This window comes from Symphodus melops (genome assembly GCF_947650265.1).
Source record: "Symphodus melops genome assembly, chromosome: 3".
Taxonomy (NCBI): domain Eukaryota; kingdom Metazoa; phylum Chordata; class Actinopteri; order Labriformes; family Labridae; genus Symphodus; species Symphodus melops.
Genome location: NC_136693.1, coordinates 23,382,122 through 23,406,563, shown reverse-complemented (window position 1 = coordinate 23,406,563; position 24,442 = coordinate 23,382,122). Strand labels below are relative to the sequence as shown.

Below are 24,442 nucleotides of genomic sequence, written 5' to 3'. Positions count from 1 at the left end.
ACGTTTCCCCCTTCCCACGATGCAATGTAGATAAAAAAGGTACGGTAAATAAAATAAAACAAGGTAAAAAAGATAAATAATATTTACATTAATAAACCTAAATGTGCAAAAAGTAGCATAAAACAAGATTATAAGAAAAGTGAAACTTGTGCATGCGTGCAATGTGCAATAAGTGACCAGGGTTCTGTTTCAATGTTCAAACAGGAGGAGGTTCCAATGTTCAGTGTTCATGGGGGCGGAAGAGAGGGGAGAGAGTTCAGCTTCCTGACAGCTTGGTGGAAGAAGCTGTTTCACAGTCTGGTAGAGCCGGCCCGCAGGCTGCGGTACCGTCTCCCCAAGAGAAGCCTGAAGAGGCTGTGTGAGGGGTGGGTGGGGTCACTCACAATGCGGGTTGCTTTGCGGGTGAGGCGGGTGCCGTAGAGGTCCAGAAGAGAGGGGAGCGGGACACGATGATCCGTTCAGCTGCCTTTACCGTGCGCTGCAGGGTCTTGTGGTTGGCAGCAGTGCAACTCCCCAGCCACAAAGTGATGCAGCTGGTCAGGATGCTCTCGATGGTGCCTCTGTAGAAGGAGCACATGATGGGTGGGGGTGCTCGTGCTCGCTTCAGCTTACGGAGGAAGTAGAGGCGCTGCTGGGACTTCTTGGCCAGTGATGTGGTGTTGGCTGTCCAGGAGAGATCCTCACTGATGTGGACCCCCAGGAACTTGGGGCTGCTCACTGCTCGATGGTCAGTGGGGGGTTTGGGAGTGGGGGCCCTCCGGAAGTCGACAACAACCTCCTTGGTCTTGTCAATATTCAGGAAGAAGTTGTTGTCTTTGCACCACGTGGCCAGTTGGCCCACCTCCATCCTGTAGTGCGTCTCATCGTTGTTGGAGATGAGACTGACCACTGTTGTGTCGTCCGCGAACTTCACAATGTGGTTGCTGCTGAAGGATGGAGTGCAGTCGTGGGTCAGCAGCGTGAAGAGCAGGGGGCTGAGCACACAGCCTTGGGGGGCCCCGGTGCTCAGGATGGTGGTTTTTGATGCGTTGCCGCCAACCCGCACAGTCTGAGGCCTCTCGCTGAGGAAGTCCAGCAGCCAGTTGCACAGGGAAGTGCTGAGCCCCAGCTGGTCCAGTTTGCCGATCAGCTGCTGAGGGATGATGGCGTTGAATGCTGAACTGAAGTCTATGAACAGCATTCTGACGTATGAGTTTTTGGAGTCCAGGTGGGTGAGGGCTGGGTGAAGAGCAGAGCAGATTGCATCCTCAGTTGATCTGTTGCCCCGGTATGCAAACTGGTAGGGGTCCAGGGTGGAGGGAGGGGTGGATTTGATGTGGGCCATGAATAATCTTTCAAAGCACTTCATGATGATGGGGGTCAGTGCAATGGGTCTATAGTCATTGAGAGTGGATGGTGATGGCTTCTTTGGAATGGGTATGATGGTGGTCATTTTGAAGCATGCTGGAACAACAGTCTGCCTCAGAGAAGTGTTGAAAATGTCTGTGACATCTTTGAGCTTCTCTGCACAGTCCTTCAGCACACGGCCAGGTATGTTGTCTGGACCTGCAGCCTTGCGGGTGTTGATGTTGGAGAAGGTTCTCTTCACGCTGGCTGCAGTCAGGCACAGGGTCTGGTCGTGGGGAGGAGGGGTGGTCTTCTGTGCGGGCATGCTGTTGTTTGCTTCAAACCTGGCAAAGAAGCTGTTTAGGTCGTTCAGCAGAGAGGTGTTGTTGTCACAGGTCTGTGGCTTGGGTTTGTAGTCCGTGATGGTCTGGATACCACGCCACAGGCTCTGCGCGTCTCTGCTGTCCTTGAAGTGTCTGGTTACTTTAAGTGAGTAGCTGTGTTTTGCTTTCTTGATGCCACGGGACAGGTTGGCCCTCGCCGTTCTCAGGCCGACTGCATCCCCAGCTCTGAAGGCGATGTTCCTGGCCCTCAGTAGCCCACGTACCTCTCCTGTCAGCCATGGCTTCTGGTTAGCCCGGGTGGTGATGGTTCTGGTTGTGGTGACATCATCAATGCATTTGCCGATGTAGGACGTAACAGTGTCAGAGTACTCCTCAATGTCTGTGTGGTTGTTGTAGGTGGCTGCCTGCTTAAACATCTCCCAGTCTGTGGTTTCAAAGCAGTCCTGCAGTGCAGCAGAAGCCCCCTCTGGCCACACACATACCTGCTTCAGAACTGGTTTGGTGACTTTTACCCTGGGTCCATAAGCTGGCATTAGCATTACACTGATGTGGTCAGAGTGGCCAATTTGGGGGAGGGGTGAAGCCTTGTAAGCATCTTTAACAGATGTGTAAATCATGTCTAAGGTGTTACCTTCTCTTGTGGGGAAGTTCACGTGTTGGTGGAAGTGGGGTAAAACCGTCTTGAGATTTGCATGGTTAAAATCCCCCGCGATGATGAATAATCCGTCTGGGTGGGCTGTCTGTTGCTCACTGATGGCATTGTAAAGTTCCCAAAGTGCGTCGACTCTATCCGTGTTGGTGTTAGTGGAGGGGATATACACGACGACGAGCAGATGTAATCTCCCTCGGTTGATAGAACGGACGGCACCATACGATCATAAACTCCGCCAGCGGTGAACAGTGTTTACATACTACAGCTGCATCCCGACACCAAGCATCCCTGATGTAGACACAGACTCCACCACCTTTCTTCTTTCCTCCTTTAATAAGGATTCTGTCCGAACGGTAGCATGTGAATTGTTCAACGGCGGAGTCCGGGATGCGTTCGTTCAGCCATGTTTCTGTGAATATGTACGCACAGCCATCCCTATCGTCGGAGTGCGCAGCTCTCATCAGCTCTATATGGTCCATTTTATTGTCCAAAGATCTTACATTTGCCAGTAAAAGAGTCGGAAGAGCGGTCCTGTAGGGCATTTTAGCGAGCCTCGCTTTTCTGCAGTGAGTAGTTTTTTTTTTACTTTACAGACATTTATAACCATTCTCTGGTGGTCTACAGCCTTTTTGGTTACAGCAAAATAAAACTGCACTGGCAGTGTTGTCAAAATTTAATTCACTTTTTTTGCATAGGTGCACTTGTGGAAACTTTGAAGCCTGCCCACAGAGCCAGAAAACAACTGCTGCAGGAGACATTACAGGTTATGTAAATAATTTGTGAATTAAATAGTAATGGTCATTATCTGCTACCCTTACTCACTTACCTTTTTCAAATTATGTAGGTTACAAGAAGAATACAGCAGCTTCAACACTCACCTGCTTGTATGGTGGATCATCAAGGTCTGGAAGTAGTGAGCCTGAATGTGTTCTCCCTGCAGCATGCATTCAATACACAGTATATAGAGCAGACTATGGACCTCTACAGCTAATACACCACTAAGTTGTGCACACTGAAAATTAGCTTTTTTTTTTACTCTGGTGAATAAAGAAATTACAAAATCACAATTACAGTTCCATATTCATTACTCTGCCTTCATATTTATAACTGTATTATGTTTGAAATAAAGACTGAAATCACACAAATCAATGTACATGGAATTGTTATTGTTGGATAACAGACAAGTCATACAAAACACATTGCTGATGTGTGGAAATAAGAAAACTTTAAAGAGCTCAAGGAGGAGATTTTCAAAAACAATTTAAGTGGGTGTCTTGTGAACAGGACCAGAAGAGTCAAATCTATAAAAAATGACACATGTAATGAAACGTTAACACAATAATTAAAAGAAATTTAGTATAGTTATTTTTCAGATAACATAAGTAAAGTTACTCATAGTCCATCAGCTGAGCCACTCAAGTCTCTGAAAGCAGGATCAAATGTGATGTCCATTGAGCTGCCTTCCAGAGGGTTGTCTTCTTCTTACTCTAGGTTGGGAGTGGAGTCAGAGGGGAGGGTACTTTTCAACTAGTTGAGTAGGATGAGAAAATTTCAAATGGGGCTATTTTTTCTGTGCTGGAAGACTTACACAGACCACAAACAAATGAATGGATGGGTTTATTTCACATTTTGTGCGCCGGTGGACACTCAAGTTACCTCGTATATGTTCAAAAACACTGCCAACGTCGATTTTTTCATAATATTTCCCCTTTATATCACAATGCTGCATTAGAAATTGTCATTTCCAGTTATATAAAAGCTAACGCATCACAGAGCCAATAATAATGTGGGGTTGAAAAAGGGTGCTTTGGTCTGCCCAAAGCAAGAGACTTTTGTATTGTATTTTCTGTTAAGTGCATTAACTGTCCATTTCTCATTCTATATATGTAATTGGTTCAATCATTCACTGAACCTCTGTGTTGTTTGTTTGATCTCCACAGGGCTACTTGCAGTACTCTGTGTTGTTCTATGGTTACTATGGCAGAGTGAGGAAAATTGGCAGCGCAGGGTACCGGTTGCCCCTCGCTTACTTCCTGGTTGGGATGGCTGTCTTTGCTTACAGTTTCATCATTCTATTAAGAAAGTAATTGCTTTCTTTCTTTACATCTATTACTATGTCATAATGATCTGTTGATCTATTGATGTGATGTAATTCCTGAAGATGACCTGACTAGTTTTTCTTTAGATCAGCTGTGTTTTACATAATGACTAGATTATGTTTTGTTACACGTCACAAAATGCTACTGAAAAAATCTGAATGTCTGCTCAATGAGATGAAATAGTCCATCAGGCTGCACAGGGGGGCACCAGCCCTTTGTGAGTTCAAAAGCAGCCTAGTTTGAATATTATTACTTATCTAGGATAGATTTTTATGCTCTACTAACATTCAATGTGTCACACCAGTTGAGATAGTTCCTATGCAGAAATTACAACTTCAGTCATCAATCTCTCCACCTAGCTCCTTGTCGTTTTCAATTGCTATTTAAAATAAGATTGTCATAGTGATCATTTTGGGATAACTTGAAGGTTGGAGGAGAAGCAGCGGGTTTTATCAGCTTTTTGACATTAACAGTGTATTCTCCGTGGCACATTCCTCAGAAATGTTTGATGACTTGAGTTGTACTCTCACTATAATTTTCATGAGCAGAGATAATTTCATCAGCCCAATAGAAAGTACCGTTAAATGACTTAAGGTTGCAGATGACGATTTCACCTCTAAATGTCATTATTGTTTTGTTACACTAGGTCTAGCTCAAGTGTGTACGCTTTACTTATCACCTAAGAGACATGCACTTTTGAGAAGTTTAAAGACCAAAAAACATCAGAGCTAGAAAAAAGCAATCAGTCTACACACCAGAAGTTGCTCCAATAAATGAAATTTAATGGACTCTCGTGTAACTTTTCGGGCCCTCGTCCTTCATCAGACAATTTAAACCACTGACACAACTTAAATTATAAACTAACCTGTTTCAACATACTGTAGTTTGGATTTTACAATAGAACTTAGTATAGAACTTATACAGAACAAGAGCAATAGGCCATGTCACCAGCAGTAGACCAGCTCACACTGGACACACAATTCAAGGCTCAAATATTTTTGCTACACTTTAATTTAAACTTTATTTATTCAATATGGACAACGCAATTTAACATAATTTCATTGCAAAACATGACACTAATATAGAGTATATAGCTATTGTTAATTTTCAGCTTGTGTCCCTAGTTGGGCCTTTGGGTACTTTTATTTAAATTTGTTTTGTTAACTAGCAAGCCACCTGGAAAGGTCTGACTTTTTGGGATACATTTAAATGTTTAAATTCAATGGGGAAATTCGGGCGTTGCAGCAACAGCAGTTGTAGTCAATCAATAATAGTCAAAACCAAATACTCATGTGCCTTGCAACACTGGCAGGAGTAGAAGCTTTCTAGTCTTGTAATTAACCCTCTACCAAAGCTGAATTGTACTTCTTTTGAAAGCCTTTTTCTCAGTCTTTCACATCCAGTCTCTAGAAACTTTCAGCCAGTTGTATTTGTTGTATTTTACCCTCCTGGCCCTTATACTGGATTTCATTCTGAATTTACACAATTTCAATCAAACATTGTCAATAGCATTGATAGAATATTTGTTGTCAGTGACTTCAATGTCCATGTAGATGTTGATAATGATAGCCTTAGCACAGCTTTCATGTCATTATTAGACTCTGTTGGTTTCACCCTAGGTGTAAACAAACCTATTTACCATTTTAACCACCCCTAACCACCATGCTTATGGCATGGAAATTAAGAACTTTACAGTTTTTCTTGAAAATCCTCTTCTGTCAGATCATTTCTTAATCACATTTAACTCTTTCTTACAGCATTAACTTCGCTTAATAAAAATGTGCTCTCCATAAATTACTCTTGAAAAATACTCTTGATTCAATTGGCCCCCTAAAACAACTCAGACTCTGTACACATGTACTCTAACATTGTAAAACTAACATTGTGAAAATTTGAAAGAATGTGTCGCTCCAACAAGAAGGAAGAATCTTGTTTAATCTAGCAAGATAGTCATAATAAATATATAAAAGCTCACTTTTATGGGAGCTCCTGAGTTCTCTTAGGTTCCTCTGGAATGTTGGTAAAGATGGCCTGTAACAACCAATTCCCCCCCACCACCACCCTTCTTGCTGCATCTTATCCCATCTCTCATCGTGTGCCAGTCACCGGATACAAACATCATGAACCCCTCCCACTCACTCACGATTCATTATCCTAAATCTATCCTGCTACATAACATCAGCTAACCTTGATTTGTACCCAATATATTTACCTGCTGCTGGCAGTCAAGATTCTTGGGAGAAACTGTTGACATTTAGGGCATCATAGTTACCAATCCCATCAGCCCTGTTTCCACACAGCAGTCCAGTAAGGATCAGTACAGTTTGGTATGGTTTGGTTTGGTAAAGCCGGATCCCGTTTCCGTTTCCCCAATGAAAGGGTCCCAAAAAGTAGGACGGTATGGATCCGTTATTTGGGAATCTTTCCCGGGATTAGACTATGGAAACACCACAAAATGCAAAATGAACTGAACCGCTCAATGGAAACAGGGCTATTGACAACTGGCGAGAAGCAGCCTCGAACTCTGAATAGTTTTCAGTTGGTTGACTATTAACTACCCTTGTATTTTTCAATTTTATGTCCTAAAAAATAATTCTTCAGAATGGCCAAGAACTCCCGCCTGAGTCTGGCCAGTGCATCAGATGAGAACTTCACATTCTGCTGGAGGGTTTTCTGTGCCTGGGATTATCTGATAGGAAACCCAGAGGCAGCAGAGAGCAAGGGAGCAGCCATTGTCAACAACATCAGGGTTAGGAAAATGGCACACACTGGACTCTACATATCAGATTACTGTTACATTTTGTTTTATTCACTAGGAGAGCATCAACACCTCTTTTCACGTCTTGTGTATCTGTTTTATACTTTCCATTCATAGAACATAAAAAAATCAGCATTTATGATTATGGCTTTGTTTTTCCTCAAACTCTTAAAATCCAATGTTTTTCTGTACAGGAAGCCATTGTCGAGGAGCAGGAGAAAAAGAAGGATACCAGTCTGTAAGTGTCTTGACTTGAAATCTCAAGAAATGTTAACCCATGCTGCATAAACAGCATATAAAACTGCTTTCTCTGTTGTGACACAAAACTGATTCAATTCAACTCAAAAAACTTTATTTGTCCCCATGGGGCAAGGGGGGCGGCAGTAGCTCAGTCTGTAGGGACTTGGGTTGGGAACCGGAGGGTCGCCGGTTCGAGTCCCGGCACGGACCAAGTCCGGAAATTGGCCTGGTAGCTGGAGAGGTGCCAGTCCACTTCCTGAGCACTGCCGAGGTGCCCTTGAGCAAGGCACTGAACCCCAACAACTGCTCTGGGGCGCCCTCTGTGGGCAGCCCCCTCACTCTGAGACCTCTCCATTAAATGCAGAGTGAAAAACCGAATTTCCCTCGCGGGATTAATAAAGTATATGAAAAAAAAAAAAAAAAAAAAAAAATTCAGGGCACACAGAGCAGCAAATAACGACAGTGCAACTATACAAAAACATTTAACCAATCAACAAGAATAAAGTGTAAAAGAAGAATAAGTGTCTAGATGTTAGTACAAGTTAAAAACACACAAGTCACAGTTAGATACAGAGGACAGCGTCGACGTGAGATGTAAAAAGACATGCATGTAGCAGATGAAAGCAGACATGTGAACAGGTGTATATGATGTAAACATGTAGTAGACTGTTGAAACGGGTATAAACAGAACTGTAGTGCAGAAAAAGTGGACAGTGATCGGACTAAGATGTGATCAGACATGATACACATATGTAATGAGCAGATGTAACAGAACTATAGTGCAGTAATAGACTATAAATATAATATATAACTATAAGCTATATGCAGATACTAAATAATAAAGTGAAAGTGGTGCATGGCAGGAAAACAGCAGTCTAAATATATACTAGCTCTGTGTAAACAAGATGAAAACTGAAGAATAAAGTGACCATAGTGCTGTGATGGATACAATATAAGACCTGATATCAGACAGAATAAAGTGGAGTAGTGCATTAAGACCATAAATGAACATAACTAACAGAATCAAGTGGCTTCAGACCAGTAAGAACATAGTAACAGAATACGTCCGGTGTGAACATAATATCAGAATAAATAAGTGGAGTAGTGCAACAGGCCAGAGTAAACATTATAAACAGAGTAAATAAGTGGAGTAGTGCAACAGACCGGAGTAAACATTGTAAACAGAATAAATAAGTGGATTAGTGCAACAGACCAGAGTAAACATAGTAACAGAATAATAAATGGAGTAGTGCATCAGACCAGAGTAAACATAACAGAATAAAGTGGAGTAGTGCGTCAGACGACTAGTTCACACCTTGAGGACAGGAGTGGAGGTAGGAAACCAGTTCACGGCTTGTAAGTCCGGGTGGGGGTAGAGATCAGAGTTAGTAGTGTCTGTGCAGGGTGAGGTACGGTGACCGTAGTGGGGAGAGGGGGTAAAGGTGTCCAGGGAAGGTGTCAGGAGTGTTCCAAAAACTGGCAAAGCTGATAGTACTTTTTTTAGTTAATGCTATTTCAGCTAGATTAATTGTATCAAATTACTTAAGTTGAGTAATAAACTATGTTCTGTTAAGATACGTTGTTGGGTTTTACTGTGTAATACAACAAATCAAGGTAATTTGTCAGTCCCGATCAATGTTTTTTCTGACCATTTCTTATGTTTTTAGAGCAGTTCTGATAAGTCTGCGTGTCTTAGCCAACATCTTGGTGCTGCTGTCGCTGGCCGGCAGCATTTACATTATCTACTTTGTGGTGGACCGTTCCCAGAAACTGGAGCAAGAGAAGCCGGAGCTAACGCTGTGGGAGAAGAATGAGGTAAGCAGAACAGAGTAAACGTCAATGTCCTCTGCATCCTTAGCTTGATTTCCTTATCATTCAAATAAAACAGTTCTATAGGATCAATAGAAGTATAGACCTGCCGCTGATCCAGGAGACAACAACTATTAAATGACAGCTAATCAATTTGTTTACATCATTAAGGATGCCATGCAGTTGATCAATTTTATGCATTTATTATTTCATGTTGTATTATTAAATATGTGGTATTTCATAATATTTTATATAATTTTAAGATCTTAGTTAAGAAAAGAGCTGCAACTGCAAAAATGTCTTGCTAAATGGACTTTTCTAGTCTTCAGATTACTCAATACACTTTTACACCCATTCATACCCATTCACACACTGATGGCAGTGGCTATGTATGTGACCATCAGAAGTAACTAATTCATACAATGCGGACAAAGCAGAGGGAGCAATTCGCAGTTAAGTGTATTGCCGAGAAAACATCAGAGATGTTGCTGCAGGAGCTGGGAATCGAAACCCAGCTGAGAGACGATGACTACCAACTGAGCCACAGCTGCCCCTTGGACTGATCCATCAGTTAGTATATCCTCAGACTGCTTATTTAGTTTACTAAAACAAATCATTCAGTAAACATTATCCCGCCTATACCATGGGCACTTACTTAGGAAATCAATAATTTGAAACAAAACTGATTTGAAGTATTTTATTAATTTTGACATTCTTTATTTCTCCAGCTAAACAAATAGTCCATTGGTATTTATAGTAGTTTATAGTATAGAGCTGTGTCTATTGCAACAGTTAACTCTGTAGCCTTCTTTAAATGAGCTAACCTAGTTAATTATTATAATTACAGTTCATAGTTTATTATAAGAGCCACATCCCTAACAACTGTCTGTTTTTCTTACTGTTTTTCTTAACAACGTTCTAAAAGCTGTTATGCATAATTAGCAAAAAAAAATACTGTTTAATACAGCCATGTACTAAAATGTTATAATAGACGTCATTCCTAAAAGTGCAAAATAACCAGTCACCTCTTTGTCTGCTCTGTTCCATCAATCAAAATGTAACTTTCTTTTGTTCAGTGTCCAAGATATTTGATGTATAGAATACAATCGTAAAATTCTTGAAGTGATTAGGACTCAAAATCAACCTGAACAGTAGAGCAAACAGAGGATGGATCTTTTCTCTGCATCCAGCTGGATTTACAGACCCAGCGGCAACCTCAGGTGTTGGTAAATTAAACCAATGCGGAAGTGTAAATCCAATCAACTAACATTTGGAATAATATGCAGCAAATTCTGAAACAATATTAATCTAAAAGCAAATACAAAAGTCAAAAGCAAATGCAATGTCTGAAACAATGCAATTTCATGAAAAGAGCAACAGCATTAACATTCAACATGCTGCAAATACATGAACAATACACAGCCAAATACAAATAAAGACAACACAAATCATATTCACATATAAAAGGCTGCAAATCCAGTCCTTAATATGCTGGCGCTCTGTAGAACTGTTTTATTTTCAGCCATTGCAAATGGATTAGTCTTACTAGGGTGTGTTTCTCAGTTGGTCGAGTCTCTCAACTGGAAGATTAGGGGTTCACTCCCTAGCTCTTGCAGCAGTATGTCCTATGTGTCCTTGGGCAAGATACTTAACCCCCCATGTTGTCCCTGCTTCGTCGGCTGTGTATGAGTGTGTATGAGTGGGATTAGTTACTTATGATACTCACTTTAGATAGCAAACTCTACCATCAGTGTATAAATGAGTGTGAATTGGTAGGTGTGACATGCAGTGTAAAAACGCTTTGAGAAGTCAGAAGACTAGCGCTGTACAAGCTCGAGTCCATTTACCATTTACAGGACTGAACTCTACTACACATTTTGCATAACTATGACCTCTTCATGCCTTCCTTTCATCAGGTGAGTGTTGTGGTTTCTCTCATCACCATGATTGCTCCTTCTGCCTTTGAACTGGTTGCTCAACTTGAGATGTACCACCCACGAACCTCACTGCGATTCCAGCTGGCCAGGTTTCTGTCACTCAAACACTTGCACACATTATTGCATATCCTAGTTCCTGCTGCACCCAAACCGCTTATGTGTATGTTTACAGAGTGCTCGTTTTATACCTGGGAAATCTCTACAGCCTCATTATTGCTCTCCTCGATAAGGTCAACAGTATGAGCTCTGCTGTGAGTATTGAATCCAAAGAAAATGAAGCATGTTTCTTCTACAAACTTGCTCTCATTTTGAAAGTGCCAGGAACACTCTTGTCATTGATTTCTATATCTAAAAATAACTTTTATCTTGGTGTTTTGTACAAGCTGCATTTAGGCTGTGTTAGTTAGATTAGCACCTAGACTGGCGGTGGTACGAGACAACAAGCCTGGCTCTCAGAATTTATAATTCTTGTGAATTTTGGGCACTGGTGGCCTATTAATTTATTTGCATGCCCCGTGAGCAAAGGCTTTAGTCCTCAAGCTGGCATCCTCGGTTGGGTTCAAATCCAACCTTATTGCACCTTTGCTGCATGCCATTTGTCTTATCTCAGAAGAAATCTCTTTGTCTCTTATAAAGGCACAAAAAGCTCAAAATAATATAATTCAGCCCAATATTTCTGTAAATTGTCTGGTATGGAGTGGGTTAGGCTAGTTGTTTATTGATAAGAAAGTAGCATGGCATGTAGCTGGTGATGGACCCTTTTGTATTTGTCTTATAGGTTCAAGTGGTTTCAGGAAACTGGTCTGACTCCAGCTCTTTCTTGGCCACAATCTCCCAACCAGATGCCGACAGTCTCTCTACCCTGGTTTCAGAACTCTATGTCTCTGACCATCACAACAGCACCATAGCAACCATTGCCACGGTCTTGGACATTACTAACAGTGCCAGGAGCAACTCAGCTGTGTTTTCTAACCAAACAGCTGTCTTTGGGAAGAACAGCCGCTCTCAGCAAGACCAGTGTTGGGAGACTTATGTTGGCCAGGTTTGATTGTCTGGTTGCTGAACACTTTATATTCACATGGCATGTTTTAGGTCACTTTCTGGAAGCAATGTTGTTGAAGTCATAAGTTCTAATGGCTGTTCTTTAATGACATTAAGAAATTTCAAAGGTGGGATATGTCCTTTTAACTTTTCATTATGGCTGAGACTGTTGCAGATGGCTGTTCGAATTGTTGTGCAACGCACCTCAACACACTCTTAGATCACTGAACTTATTTGTTTTGTCATAATTAATACAGCCACAAGATTTTGCCTTCTAATATAAAATGTATACAGTAATCCATCCTAAGGAGCTACTTTCTTAAAATGCTCACAGATGCTTGTAACCTGGGTGTTTTTAGTCGCTTTATAACATTTATTATCCAAGAATAAAATGGTGGGATTTAGAAATATCAACGATAACATCTTGACAATATTAACACTAGGAGTTGATGGTATATCTTTATGTGTATCCAGGAGATGTTGAAGCTGTCCATCATTGACATGATCTTCACAGTGGCCAGCATTCTGCTCATTGATTTCATCAGGGGTTTGGTTGTCCGCTACTTGAGTGACTGCTGCTGCTGGGATTTAGAGAGCAAATTTGTAAGTTGAAGCCTGGAGAAGTATTTTGGTTTGATAATACATTTGTGAATATTCTGTTCCTCTATAATGCTTTGATGAGCAGATTTCAAGTGTTTTGTGTTTACTACGTGAATTTTAAGAAGCTGGTAACATGCAAAATAAATTAAAGTGGTCATTAAAAACTTTTTGGAGACCTAAGGAACAACATAAACAGGGGTCCAAACAACTACATGGATCAGTTATCCTTATAGTCAGTGCTCGAGATTGTATTTTTACATTGTTAGACTTGATTGATTTGACATTGAAGTTTAAGTTTAACTCCGACGTCATGCTTTACTGAAGATGTCTAACCTGGTTTTGGGGTAGTTGAGAATAGCATTTACTCATACATAATATTATGTATGAAGGTCAACTGCAAAAATAGGTCAACTGCAAAAATATTTGTGGTATGATCATTTTATCAGATGATTGGAAATTTTTACAAATGTGTTCATAACACAAATGTGTTCATAAAGGTATCTTCTAACACAAATAAAAAGATTTAAATCCAACTCCTGTAGGAAAATCCATGAGAGCTGCTCAACGTTGGGGAACCGACTAAAAATGTTAACCTCTGCCTTAGGTAGACTTAGACTTAGACTTAGAGACTTAGACTGAACTTTATTGATCCTTTTGGGATGACTCCCTCAAGGAAATTTAGGTTCCAGCAGCATATACAATAAAAATAAAAATAAAAATGTAGCAGGTAACAAAAAGTAACAATATAAAGAATAATATAGCATAAATAATAGAACACTCTTCCGTTGGAAAAAATATACAAAAAATATGCATGGAAGAAGCAAAATATACAAAAAAAGGCAATGATTATTGTTGCGATTATTGCACTTGGTTGAGATTATTTTTGCACATAAGTGAAAGTGTCCATGTGTTATTGCACAGTGAGGGTAGAAGGAAAGACGCTCCAACTCCTACCCCTCTGTCCCGTGTGCTCTAGTCCTCCTCCCCCAAGTGAGGAGTTGTAGAGCGTGATGGCATGATGGACAAAGGAGTTCTTGAGTCTGTTGGTTCTGCACTTGGGAAGGAGCAGTCTCTCACTGAAACGGCTCCTCTGGTTACTGATGACGGTGTGCAGAGGGTGGCTGGCATTGTCCATAATATCCAGCAGTTTGTCCAGTGTCCTCTTCTCTGCCACCGTCACCAGAGAGTCCAGCTTCATGCCGACCACAGAGCCGGCCCGCCTGATCAGTTTGTCCAGTCTGGATGTGTGCTGTTTGGATATGCTGCCCCCCCCAGCATACCACTGTGTAAAAAAGCACGCTGGAAACCACGGACTGGTAAAACATCCCCAGCAACTTGCTGCAGATGTTAAAGGACCGCAGGAAGTACATCCTGCTTTGTGTCTTCCCGTACAGGTGGTTGGTGTGTGTTGTCCAGTCCAGTTTATTGTCTAGACACAGCCCGAGGTATTTGTAGGAGTCCACAGCCTCCACTTCAGCTCCCTCTAACAGAACAGGTTGCATCCTCTGTCTGGACCTCCAAAAGTCAATGACCAGCTCTTTGGTCTTAGAGGTGTTGAGCTGTAGTTGGTTCGTGTGGCACCATGCAGCAAAGTCCCCCACCAGTGTCCGGTACTCCTCCTCCCTGCCATCCCTGATACACCCGACAATGGCTGTGTCGTCAGCGTACTTCTGTATGAGATAGATTGGTCGGTCGGTCGGTCGGTCGGTCGGTCGGTCGGCCGGCCGGCAGGCAGGCAGGCAGGCAGGCAGGCAGGCAGGCAGGCAGGCAGGCAGGCAGGCAGGCAGGCAGGCAGGCAGGCAGGCAGGCAGGCAGGCAGGCAGGCAGGCAGGCAGGCAGGCAGGCAGGCAGGCAGGCAGGCAGGCAGGCAGGCAGGCAGGCAGGCAGGCAGGCAGGCAGGCAGGCAGGCAGGCAGGCAGGCAGGCAGGCAGGCAGGCAGGCAGGCAGGCAGGCAGGCAGGCAGGCAGGCAGGCAGGCAGGCAGGCAGGCAGGCAGGCAGGCAGGCAGGCAGGCAGGCAGGCAGGCAGGCAGGCAGGCAGGCAGGCAGGCAGGCAGGCAGGCAGGCAGGCAGGCAGGCAGGCAGGCAGGCAGGCAGGCAGGCAGGCAGGCAGGCAGGCAGGCAGGCAGGCAGGCAGGCAGGCAGGCAGGCAGGCAGGCAGGCAGGCAGGCAGGCAGGCAGGCAGGCAGGCAGGCAGGCAGGCAGGCAGGCAGGCAGGCAGGCAGGCAGGCAGGCAGGCAGGCAGGCAGGCAGGCAGGCAGGCAGGCAGGCAGGCAGGCAGGCAGGCAGGCAGGCAGGCAGGCAGGCAGGCAGGCAGGCAGGCAGGCAGGCAGGCAGGCAGGCAGGCAGGCAGGCAGGCAGGCAGGCAGGCAGGCAGGCAGGCAGGCAGGCAGGCAGGCAGGCAGGCAGGCAGGCAGGCAGGCAGGCAGGCAGGCAGGCAGGCAGGCAGGCAGGCAGGCAGGCAGGCAGGCAGGCAGGCAGGCAGGCAGGCAGGCAGGCAGGCAGGCAGGCAGGCAGGCAGGCAGGCAGGCAGGCAGGCAGGCAGGCAGGCAGGCAGGCAGGCAGGCAGGCAGGCAGGCAGGCAGGCAGGCAGGCAGGCAGGCAGGCAGGCAGGCAGGCAGGCAGGCAGGCAGGCAGGCAGGCAGGCAGGCAGGCAGGCAGGCAGGCAGGCAGGCAGGCAGGCAGGCAGGCAGGCAGGCAGGCAGGCAGGCAGGCAGGCAGGCAGGCAGGCAGGCAGGCAGGCAGGCAGGCAGGCAGGCAGGCAGGCAGGCAGGCAGGCAGGCAGGCAGGCAGGCAGGCAGGCAGGCAGGCAGGCAGGCAGGCAGGCAGGCAGGCAGGCAGGCAGGCAGGCAGGCAGGCAGGCAGGCAGGCAGGCAGGCAGGCAGGCAGGCAGGCAGGCAGGCAGGCAGGCAGGCAGGCAGGCAGGCAGGCAGGCAGGCAGGCAGGCAGGCAGGCAGGCAGGCAGGCAGGCAGGCAGGCAGGCAGGCAGGCAGGCAGGCAGGCAGGCAGGCAGGCAGGCAGGCAGGCAGGCAGGCAGGCAGGCAGGCAGGCAGGCAGGCAGGCAGGCAGGCAGGCAGGCAGGCAGGCAGGCAGGCAGGCAGGCAGGCAGGCAGGCAGGCAGGCAGGCAGGCAGGCAGGCAGGCAGGCAGGCAGGCAGGCAGGCAGGCAGGCAGGCAGGCAGGCAGGCAGGCAGGCAGGCAGGCAGGCAGGCAGGCAGGCAGGCAGGCAGGCAGGCAGGCAGGCAGGCAGGCAGGCAGGCAGGCAGGCAGGCAGGCAGGCAGGCAGGCAGGCAGGCAGGCAGGCAGGCAGGCAGGCAGGCAGGCAGGCAGGCAGGCAGGCAGGCAGGCAGGCAGGCAGGCAGGCAGGCAGGCAGGCAGGCAGGCAGGCAGGCAGGCAGGCAGGCAGGCAGGCAGGCAGGCAGGCAGGCAGGCAGGCAGGCAGGCAGGCAGGCAGGCAGGCAGGCAGGCAGGCAGGCAGGCAGGCAGGCAGGCAGGCAGGCAGGCAGGCAGGCAGGCAGGCAGGCAGGCAGGCAGGCAGGCAGGCAGGCAGGCAGGCAGGCAGGCAGGCAGGCAGGCAGGCAGGCAGGCAGGCAGGCAGGCAGGCAGGCAGGCAGGCAGGCAGGCAGGCAGGCAGGCAGGCAGGCAGGCAGGCAGGCAGGCAGGCAGGCAGGCAGGCAGGCAGGCAGGCAGGCAGGCAGGCAGGCAGGCAGGCAGGCAGGCAGGCAGGCAGGCAGGCAGGCAGGCAGGCAGGCAGGCAGGCAGGCAGGCAGGCAGGCAGGCAGGCAGGCAGGCAGGCAGGCAGGCAGGCAGGCAGGCAGGCAGGCAGGCAGGCAGGCAGGCAGGCAGGCAGGCAGGCAGGCAGGCAGGCAGGCAGGCAGGCAGGCAGGCAGGCAGGCAGGCAGGCAGGCAGGCAGGCAGGCAGGCAGGCAGGCAGGCAGGCAGGCAGGCAGGCAGGCAGGCAGGCAGGCAGGCAGGCAGGCAGGCAGGCAGGCAGGCAGGCAGGCAGGCAGGCAGGCAGGCAGGCAGGCAGGCAGGCAGGCAGGCAGGCAGGCAGGCAGGCAGGCAGGCAGGCAGGCAGGCAGGCAGGCAGGCAGGCAGGCAGGCAGGCAGGCAGGCAGGCAGGCAGGCAGGCAGGCAGGCAGGCAGGCAGGCAGGCAGGCAGGCAGGCAGGCAGGCAGGCAGGCAGGCAGGCAGGCAGGCAGGCAGGCAGGCAGGCAGGCAGGCAGGCAGGCAGGCAGGCAGGCAGGCAGGCAGGCAGGCAGGCAGGCAGGCAGGCAGGCAGGCAGGCAGGCAGGCAGGCAGGCAGGCAGGCAGGCAGGCAGGCAGGCAGGCAGGCAGGCAGGCAGGCAGGCAGGCAGGCAGGCAGGCAGGCAGGCAGGCAGGCAGGCAGGCAGGCAGGCAGGCAGGCAGGCAGGCAGGCAGGCAGGCAGGCAGGCAGGCAGGCAGGCAGGCAGGCAGGCAGGCAGGCAGGCAGGCAGGCAGGCAGGCAGGCAGGCAGGCAGGCAGGCAGGCAGGCAGGCAGGCAGGCAGGCAGGCAGGCAGGCAGGCAGGCAGGCAGGCAGGCAGGCAGGCAGGCAGGCAGGCAGGCAGGCAGGCAGGCAGGCAGGCAGGCAGGCAGGCAGGCAGGCAGGCAGGCAGGCAGGCAGGCAGGCAGGCAGGCAGGCAGGCAGGCAGGCAGGCAGGCAGGCAGGCAGGCAGGCAGGCAGGCAGGCAGGCAGGCAGGCAGGCAGGCAGGCAGGCAGGCAGGCAGGCAGGCAGGCAGGCAGGCAGGCAGGCAGGCAGGCAGGCAGGCAGGCAGGCAGGCAGGCAGGCAGGCAGGCAGGCAGGCAGGCAGGCAGGCAGGCAGGCAGGCAGGCAGGCAGGCAGGCAGGCAGGCAGGCAGGCAGGCAGGCAGGCAGGCAGGCAGGCAGGCAGGCAGGCAGGCAGGCAGGCAGGCAGGCAGGCAGGCAGGCAGGCAGGCAGGCAGGCAGGCAGGCAGGCAGGCAGGCAGGCAGGCAGGCAGGCAGGCAGGCAGGCAGGCAGGCAGGCAGGCAGGCAGGCAGGCAGGCAGGCAGGCAGGCAGGCAGGCAGGCAGGCAGGCAGGCAGGCAGGCAGGCAGGCAGGCAGGCAGGCAGGCAGGCAGGCAGGCAGGCAGGCAGGCAGGCAGGCAGGCAGGCAGGCAGGCAGGCAGGCAGGCAGGCAGGCAGGCAGGCAGGCAGGCAGGCAGGCAGGCAGGCAGGCAGGCAGGCAGGCAGGCAGGCAGGCAGGCAGGCAGGCAGGCAGGCAGGCAGGCAGGCAGGCAGGCAGGCAGGCAGGCAGGCAGGCAGGCAGGCAGGGAGGGAGGGAGGTAGGTAGGTAGGTAGGTCGGTCGGTCGGTCGGTCGGTCGGTCGGTCGGTCGGTCGGTCGGTCGGTACTTTATTGATCCCAAGGGAAATTCAGGGCATCCAGTAGCAGTATACAGACAGGCAGGACACAAGACATTGCTTACAATACACACCCGCTGTCCCCCCTCCCCTCTGTATACAATAATCCCCCAAACAAGATTTAGCAGCCCCTATGTGACTAAGAGTAAAGGTAAAACCTGCGCAATTAGCATTAGACTTAAAACTTATATAGTATTTACATAACCTGTGAGGAGAGAAAAACATGTGCTGATTAAAAGAGACCTGTAAACAGTTAAGGAGCCTTTGAAACAAAGTGCTGACCTTCTAGAAACTAGTTACATGTGCATGTACAGAGGTCTTTGAGGTAGTGCCAGAGGTGTGAGTACAGTCGTTAACCAGTCAATGCAGGGATGCTCAGCAACATAAAGGAGCAGTGATTAGCATTAAGTGTCCAAAACAATAAGGTGAAACCAGGAGTGATTAAGGTGATTGTCATTAAAGTACCCAACTATTGAGGAGCAGATTAGCATTAAGTGTTATGGTCATATCAACCATTACAGATGTAGCATAACACAACAGTAGGATGAAACCAGACATGATTAGGGTGATTATCATCAAAGTGACCTGTGCTCAGTAAGGTGACTATCAATATGCATTAAAGTGTCCAACTGGGGGCCGACTCTGAGGTCAGCAGTGCAGATGAGGAGTGAGAAAAAAAGTAAAAAATGAGTCCAGGGTTCACCGTGCTTCTTCACTGCCGTGACAGTGAAGTGTTGTACAGTCTTATGGCCAGGGGGACAAAGGAGTTCTTGAGTCTGTCCGTGGAGCACGACTGTGACAGCAGTCTGTCACTGAACATGCTCCTCTGCCCGGTGAAGGTGCTGTGCAGAGGGTGTTGTGTGTTGTCCATGATGGAGAGCATTTTGTCCAGAGACCTCCTCTCTACCACTGTCACCAGAGAGTCCAGCTCTGTACCCACCACAGAGCGAGCCCTCCTCACCAGTCTGTCCAGGCGTGCTGCGTCCCTCTTCTTGCAGCTTCCTCCCCAGCACACCACTGCGTAGAAGAGGACGCTGGACACCACAGACTGGTAGAACATCTGCAGCAGCTTTTTGCAGATGTTGAAGGACCCCAGCCTTCTCAGGAAGTACAGACGACTCTGTCCCTTCCTGCAGGTAGTGTCCATGTTAGGCGACCAGTCCAGCTTGTCATCCAGCTGCAGCCCCAGTCCTGACCACCTCCACGTCGACCCCCCCGATGGAAACAGGTTCTAGATGTGGTTTGTTCCTTCGGAAGTCCACCACCATCTTCTTGGTCTTGGAGGTGTTTAGCTGCAGATGGTTGGTGCTGCACCACGTCACAAAGTCCTCGATCAGGCTCCTGTACTCCTCCTCCTGTCCATCCCTGACACAAGCAACTATCGCAGTGTCGTCCGAGTATTTCTGCATGTGGCAGAGCTCGGAGTTATACTGGAAGTCAGAGGTGTACAGGGTGAACAGGACAGGGGAGAGCACAGTCCCCTGTGGTGCTCCGGTGCTGCTGACCACAGTGTCAGATGTGCAGTCCTTCAGTCTGATGTATGTGGTCTCTCTGTGAGGTAGTCCGTGATCCACCTCACCAGGTGCGAGTCCACCCTCATCTCGGTCAGCTTGTCTCTCAGTAGGAGGGGAACATGATTCTCATCACGCTGCTCCCTCTGTCCAGATGAGAGTAAGCCCTGTGTAGAAGATAGAGGATGGCATCGTCCACGCCCACCTTTGCCTGGTATGCAAACTGCAGGGGATCCTGTGCGTGTTGGACCTGGGGTCTGAGGTGTTGGAGCAGCAGCCGTTCAGGTCTTCATAACGTGGGATGTCAGAGCGATTGGTCTGAAGTCGCCTGGCTCACTGGGGTTTTTCTTCTTGGGGACCGGGGTGAGGCACGAGGTCTTCCAGAGCACAGGAACCTTCCCGAGCCGCAGGCTCATGTTGAAGATGTGCTGAAGTGGCTCCCCCAGCTCAGCAGAGCAGGCCTTTAGCATCCTGGGACACACCTTGTCCGGGCCTGCTGCCTTCCTGGGGCGGAGTCTCTTCAGCTCCTTGCTCACCTGGTCTCTGGTGATGGTCGGGGGGAGGGGGGATGGATTGTCTCTTGAGAATGTGTTTGTCCTGGTGGAGGTGTTGGGTGGAGTGAGAGGGGGGGAGGGGGTGTGTAGAGGGGTGCTGGGGGGACAGGCACTGGCTGCAGCGACGGGGCTGTCAAACCTGTTAAAAAACAAGTTTCAGGGTCCCCGTCTTCTGCGTTGTTGTTTTTCTTCTTGCAGCCTGTGCTGGTTTTCATGCCCTCCCAGACCTCCCTCATGTTGTTCTGCTGCAGCTTCTGTTCTACCTTCCTTCTGTACTCCTCCTTTGCCTCTCGGAGTCTAACCTTGAGCTCCCCCTGCACACGCTTCAGCTCTGCCTGGTCTCCCTCCTTGAATGCCCTTTTCTTCCTGTTAAGGATCTCCTTGACATCGCTGGTGATCCAGGGCTTGTTATTCGGGAAGCAGCGCACAGTTTTAGTGGGAACCACAACGTCCATACAGAAGTTCATGTAGTCAGTTGTGCAGTGTGTGACGTGACTGAACTCCCTCGGTAGATAGTGAGGCCGCAGGCAGCTCGAGGTTAGCAGCTTCAGTGCGGACAGCTCGTCGATCTTGTTCGGCAGCGAGTTCACATTCCCCATGATGACGGAGGGAATCGATGGCTTGTAGCGCCTCCGTTTCTCCGCTTTCTTGGCTTTTAGCTTAGCTCCGGCCTTGCAGCCCCTGGGTCTCCTCCTCAACTCCTCCGGGATGGGGTGTCGTATCCCAGCGTGTCCCATTGTTCTTAGAGCCAGCAGTTTCTCCCGAGAAAATGTGAGAAAACTGGCTCCTGAGTATTAAACTTAAGTGTATCCATAGGATATATAAAGCACACACATCTCTTCGCAGGGAAGAGTAAACAAAAGAGCTAAAAAGTTTTAAAAAAGTTAAGAAAAGGCTAAGTTAGGGCTAAAGAGAGAGAGCTGCTGGAGAGGCAGCCGTCACTCACAGCGCCAGGACTACTAGGTAGCTTGTGAGGGGTCAAACTAGGTGTTTTATTTCATTCCAGTGAACCTATAACCCTGTGACTATCTACCTCGGATCAGGAGCATTATACCAAATTAATCACACCTGTGGGTGCAACGTCACCTGCCACACATTATATGTATGACGCGCACCCACACACTCTTCCTCTTTCTATCCTCCTGGTTGGTGACAGTTTATACCGGTGTTTTCAAACCTTCGTTTCAGGAGTTTGTCCGGGCAAATCATCATCGCGTGCTGGTGAGGATGCCAGCGTTGTAACAGAAAGGTTCATGCTTCCGGGTGCACGTTCAAGTAGCCCCTGGGCTTCTGTTGCATTTAAGGCATTACGTAACAGTAACCGGATTCAAGGTTTGTACTATGATATTCAGTGGCTTGTGCCCAGCAATTTTATTGAGAGGGACAGTGGCCTGGAAGCCAGTGTGGCCCCAGGCCAGGACCCATCCCCTCCATCTTCACAGGCCTCAGCTGGTAGAAAGAAAGCCAAGAATCAGAGGTGGACTGAGCAGAGCACGCTTTGTGACCTATTGGTTGACCTCATGCAGAGGCAATTGGAGGCTATGCATAAGACCATCGAATGCATGGCTGCAAATCAAGAGCGCCTTTTTGATCTGCCCCAGCAGATTCCTCCATGTGGGCCTCCTCATCCTGATGCTGACCCTTGCTGCTTCAGACAATCTTGATTAGACCAACAGTTCTGGCTATGGTTCCTCTGGGCAGGTTGAGGTTTATGCAGAGGACGACAATGTGTGGGCTGACTCCCAGGGTGGCGTGGACTGTCCGGGGTCCTGTGATTTTTCCTTTGAGGCTCTGCTCTCACGTTTCACCGCTGCTGCAGGGCTTTCTTCCCCGTGTTCCCCACCAAAAGCCTCTGCTCTGGACAGGGACTCTAGGAGCCAACGACAGGCTCCCCTGTCTGTGTAGGATTTTGTGCAACATCTGCAGAAGTCGTGGGTTCACCCGAGGGAGGCTACTGCACCCTGCTCGGCCTGGATGGGGTGTCCAAGGTGGGACAAACTTTTGCACTGTTGGCTGGGGCTTCACCACAGATAGCAGGTTGGCCCATCTCCCAAATATCAATTGCCGTACAACGGATGGGCTGGTGCTGAAGGCTTTCCAGTCCATAGCCATGGTATCTAGACTGGCAAACACCAATGCCCTTCTGTTGGTTTATCTGGAGGGCTTGATAAGGGAACTGGAGTCCAAGAGCCCAGATAACCTCCTGCCAGAAATGGAAAGGGTGGTGGATACGGTGATCCAGGGTGCTAGCTTGCAGGCCAGGTTGCTTGGTAACTCCTTGGCACAGCTGACCATGGCTTGGTGTTGCATCTGGTTGAGCCAATCAGGGTTAGCAGATGCAGACCAGGGTGCTCTATTGGAAGCTGCCATAGCTCCTGGAAGTGTTTGGGCCAGCAGTTGCTGTGTTGGATGAGACACAGAAAATTCAACTGCGAACGCAGTCCATTCAGCACCCAGGGAAGTCAGGATCTGTGGTGCGCAGAGGCGTGGGAGTTTTTCACGACCTTGTTTTGCAGAACAGAGCTCCTCATGGGGTTCTGGGAAGGAGATGCAGGGGCCTCCCCCAATGCCGGGCCGCCCACGGTTTCAACCCTTTTCTCTGGAGCGCTCGGACTGGGGGACAACCAGGCCTCACCAGCGTCATTGACGATGTGCCTTCACTGATGCCAGGCTTCACCGCCGCCCAACTCCAGGCTTTGCGTCACTGTACCACTTGTCTGTGGGTTATCGGGACCCTGCAATTTGGGTACAACCTGCAGTTCAAGTTCCACCCACCTCGTTTTCGAGGGGTTTTGGAGATGGTGTCTCCACAAAAAGACAGGTCTCGTTCCATCATTCTGGCCGACGAGATTTCTGCCTTAGTAAAGAATCTACCAAAGAGGGCCTAAGGGTCTTCTACTCTGACTTTTTTCTCGTCCCTATGAGGACAGGGGGATCCTGCCCCATTTTAGATTTGAGGCAGCTCAACGAATACTTCAAGGTGCTGCCCTTTCGAATGCTGAAGCTGAAGGCTTTGTTTTGTTGGACCTTTGCAACGCCTATTTTCATGTCCCTATCGCTCCAGCCCACAGGCAGTTCCTCAGGTTTGCCTTCCGAGGGACGGCTTATGAGTACAGTGTTCTACCCTTTGGTCTGTCCCTGTTCCCAGGCACGTTCACAAAATGTATGGATGCTGCTCTCATTCCTCTGCAAGAGAGGGGCATTCGGGTGTTAAACTCCCTGGACAACTGGCTATTGTGCACGACATCAGAGGTGCTATCATGGAGCCAAACGGCGGAGGTGTTGACTCATTTGGTTTTGCTGGGGCTCCATCTCAATGCTGGAAAGAGCAGCCTGGTCCCAGCCAGGTCACTCGAGTATCTAGGTATTGTCTTGGATTCAGTTGCCATGAGGGCATGCCTGACTATAACGAGAAGGAGAAATATCAGGGAGTGCATCGCTGAGCTGACACACGCCCGAGCTGTCTGCGACAGCGTTGCCCTAGGACAGGTGGGTTGCAGAGTGACCATAACTACCGACGCCTCCAAATCAGGCTGGGGCACTGTCTGGGAGGGCTTTTCGGTTTGGGGTCAATGGGGCCCTGCGCAACAGGGGTTGAATGTGAACCTCCTCGAGATGGAGGCGGTATACATGGCTCTGCGACACTTTCTCCCTGTAATATACGGGAGGCATGTCATGGTGAGAACAGACAGCATTTCAATAATGTCTTATGTCAACCATCAGGGCGGGCTGAAGTCTCCATCCCTTCATGTGAGAGCTCGTCGGCTGCTCTTATGGGCACAGTCCAAGGGGGTGGTTCTGAGGGCTTTCTATCTGCCAGGACCCCAGAATGCAGCAGCAGATCTGCTGTCACGGGGGGTCCCCCCAGTGAGTGGCATTTACATGCAGAGATAGTGAACCAGATATGGCTTCGCTTTGGCCAGCTCAAGGTGGACCTCTTTGCCACAGCAGACAATGCTCACTGCCCTTTGTGGTCATCAATGTACGGCCCTTCCAGGCCACTGGGGACGGACACCCTGGGTGTCTTATGGCCTCAAGTGCAGATGTATGCCTTCCCTCCGCTCCCAATTCTGCCAGTTTTCCTCAGAAGAGTGAAGTTGCTGGGTGCTCGAGTGCTATTAATGGCACCTCATTGGACGGATGGCAGAGGTCTACGAGATGCTGGAGGACT

The 24,442-nt window shown here is 49.4% G+C and overlaps 1 protein-coding gene across 1 annotated transcript in view; it reads left to right on the top strand.

The window, feature by feature from the left end:
- Positions 1 to 24,442, top strand: part of tmc3 (transmembrane channel like 3) — a 71,523-nt gene that overhangs the window by 21,945 nt on the left and 25,136 nt on the right. The window contains exons 7-14 of the mRNA XM_079340010.1: positions 4,263 to 4,405; positions 7,023 to 7,170; positions 7,374 to 7,417; positions 9,087 to 9,234; positions 11,145 to 11,254; positions 11,338 to 11,416; positions 11,944 to 12,207; positions 12,681 to 12,809. Of these exons, the coding sequence (XP_079196136.1) occupies positions 4,263 to 4,405; positions 7,023 to 7,170; positions 7,374 to 7,417; positions 9,087 to 9,234; positions 11,145 to 11,254; positions 11,338 to 11,416; positions 11,944 to 12,207; positions 12,681 to 12,809 (1,065 nt within the window). The remainder of the gene's footprint in view (positions 1 to 4,262; positions 4,406 to 7,022; positions 7,171 to 7,373; positions 7,418 to 9,086; positions 9,235 to 11,144; positions 11,255 to 11,337; positions 11,417 to 11,943; positions 12,208 to 12,680; positions 12,810 to 24,442) is intronic.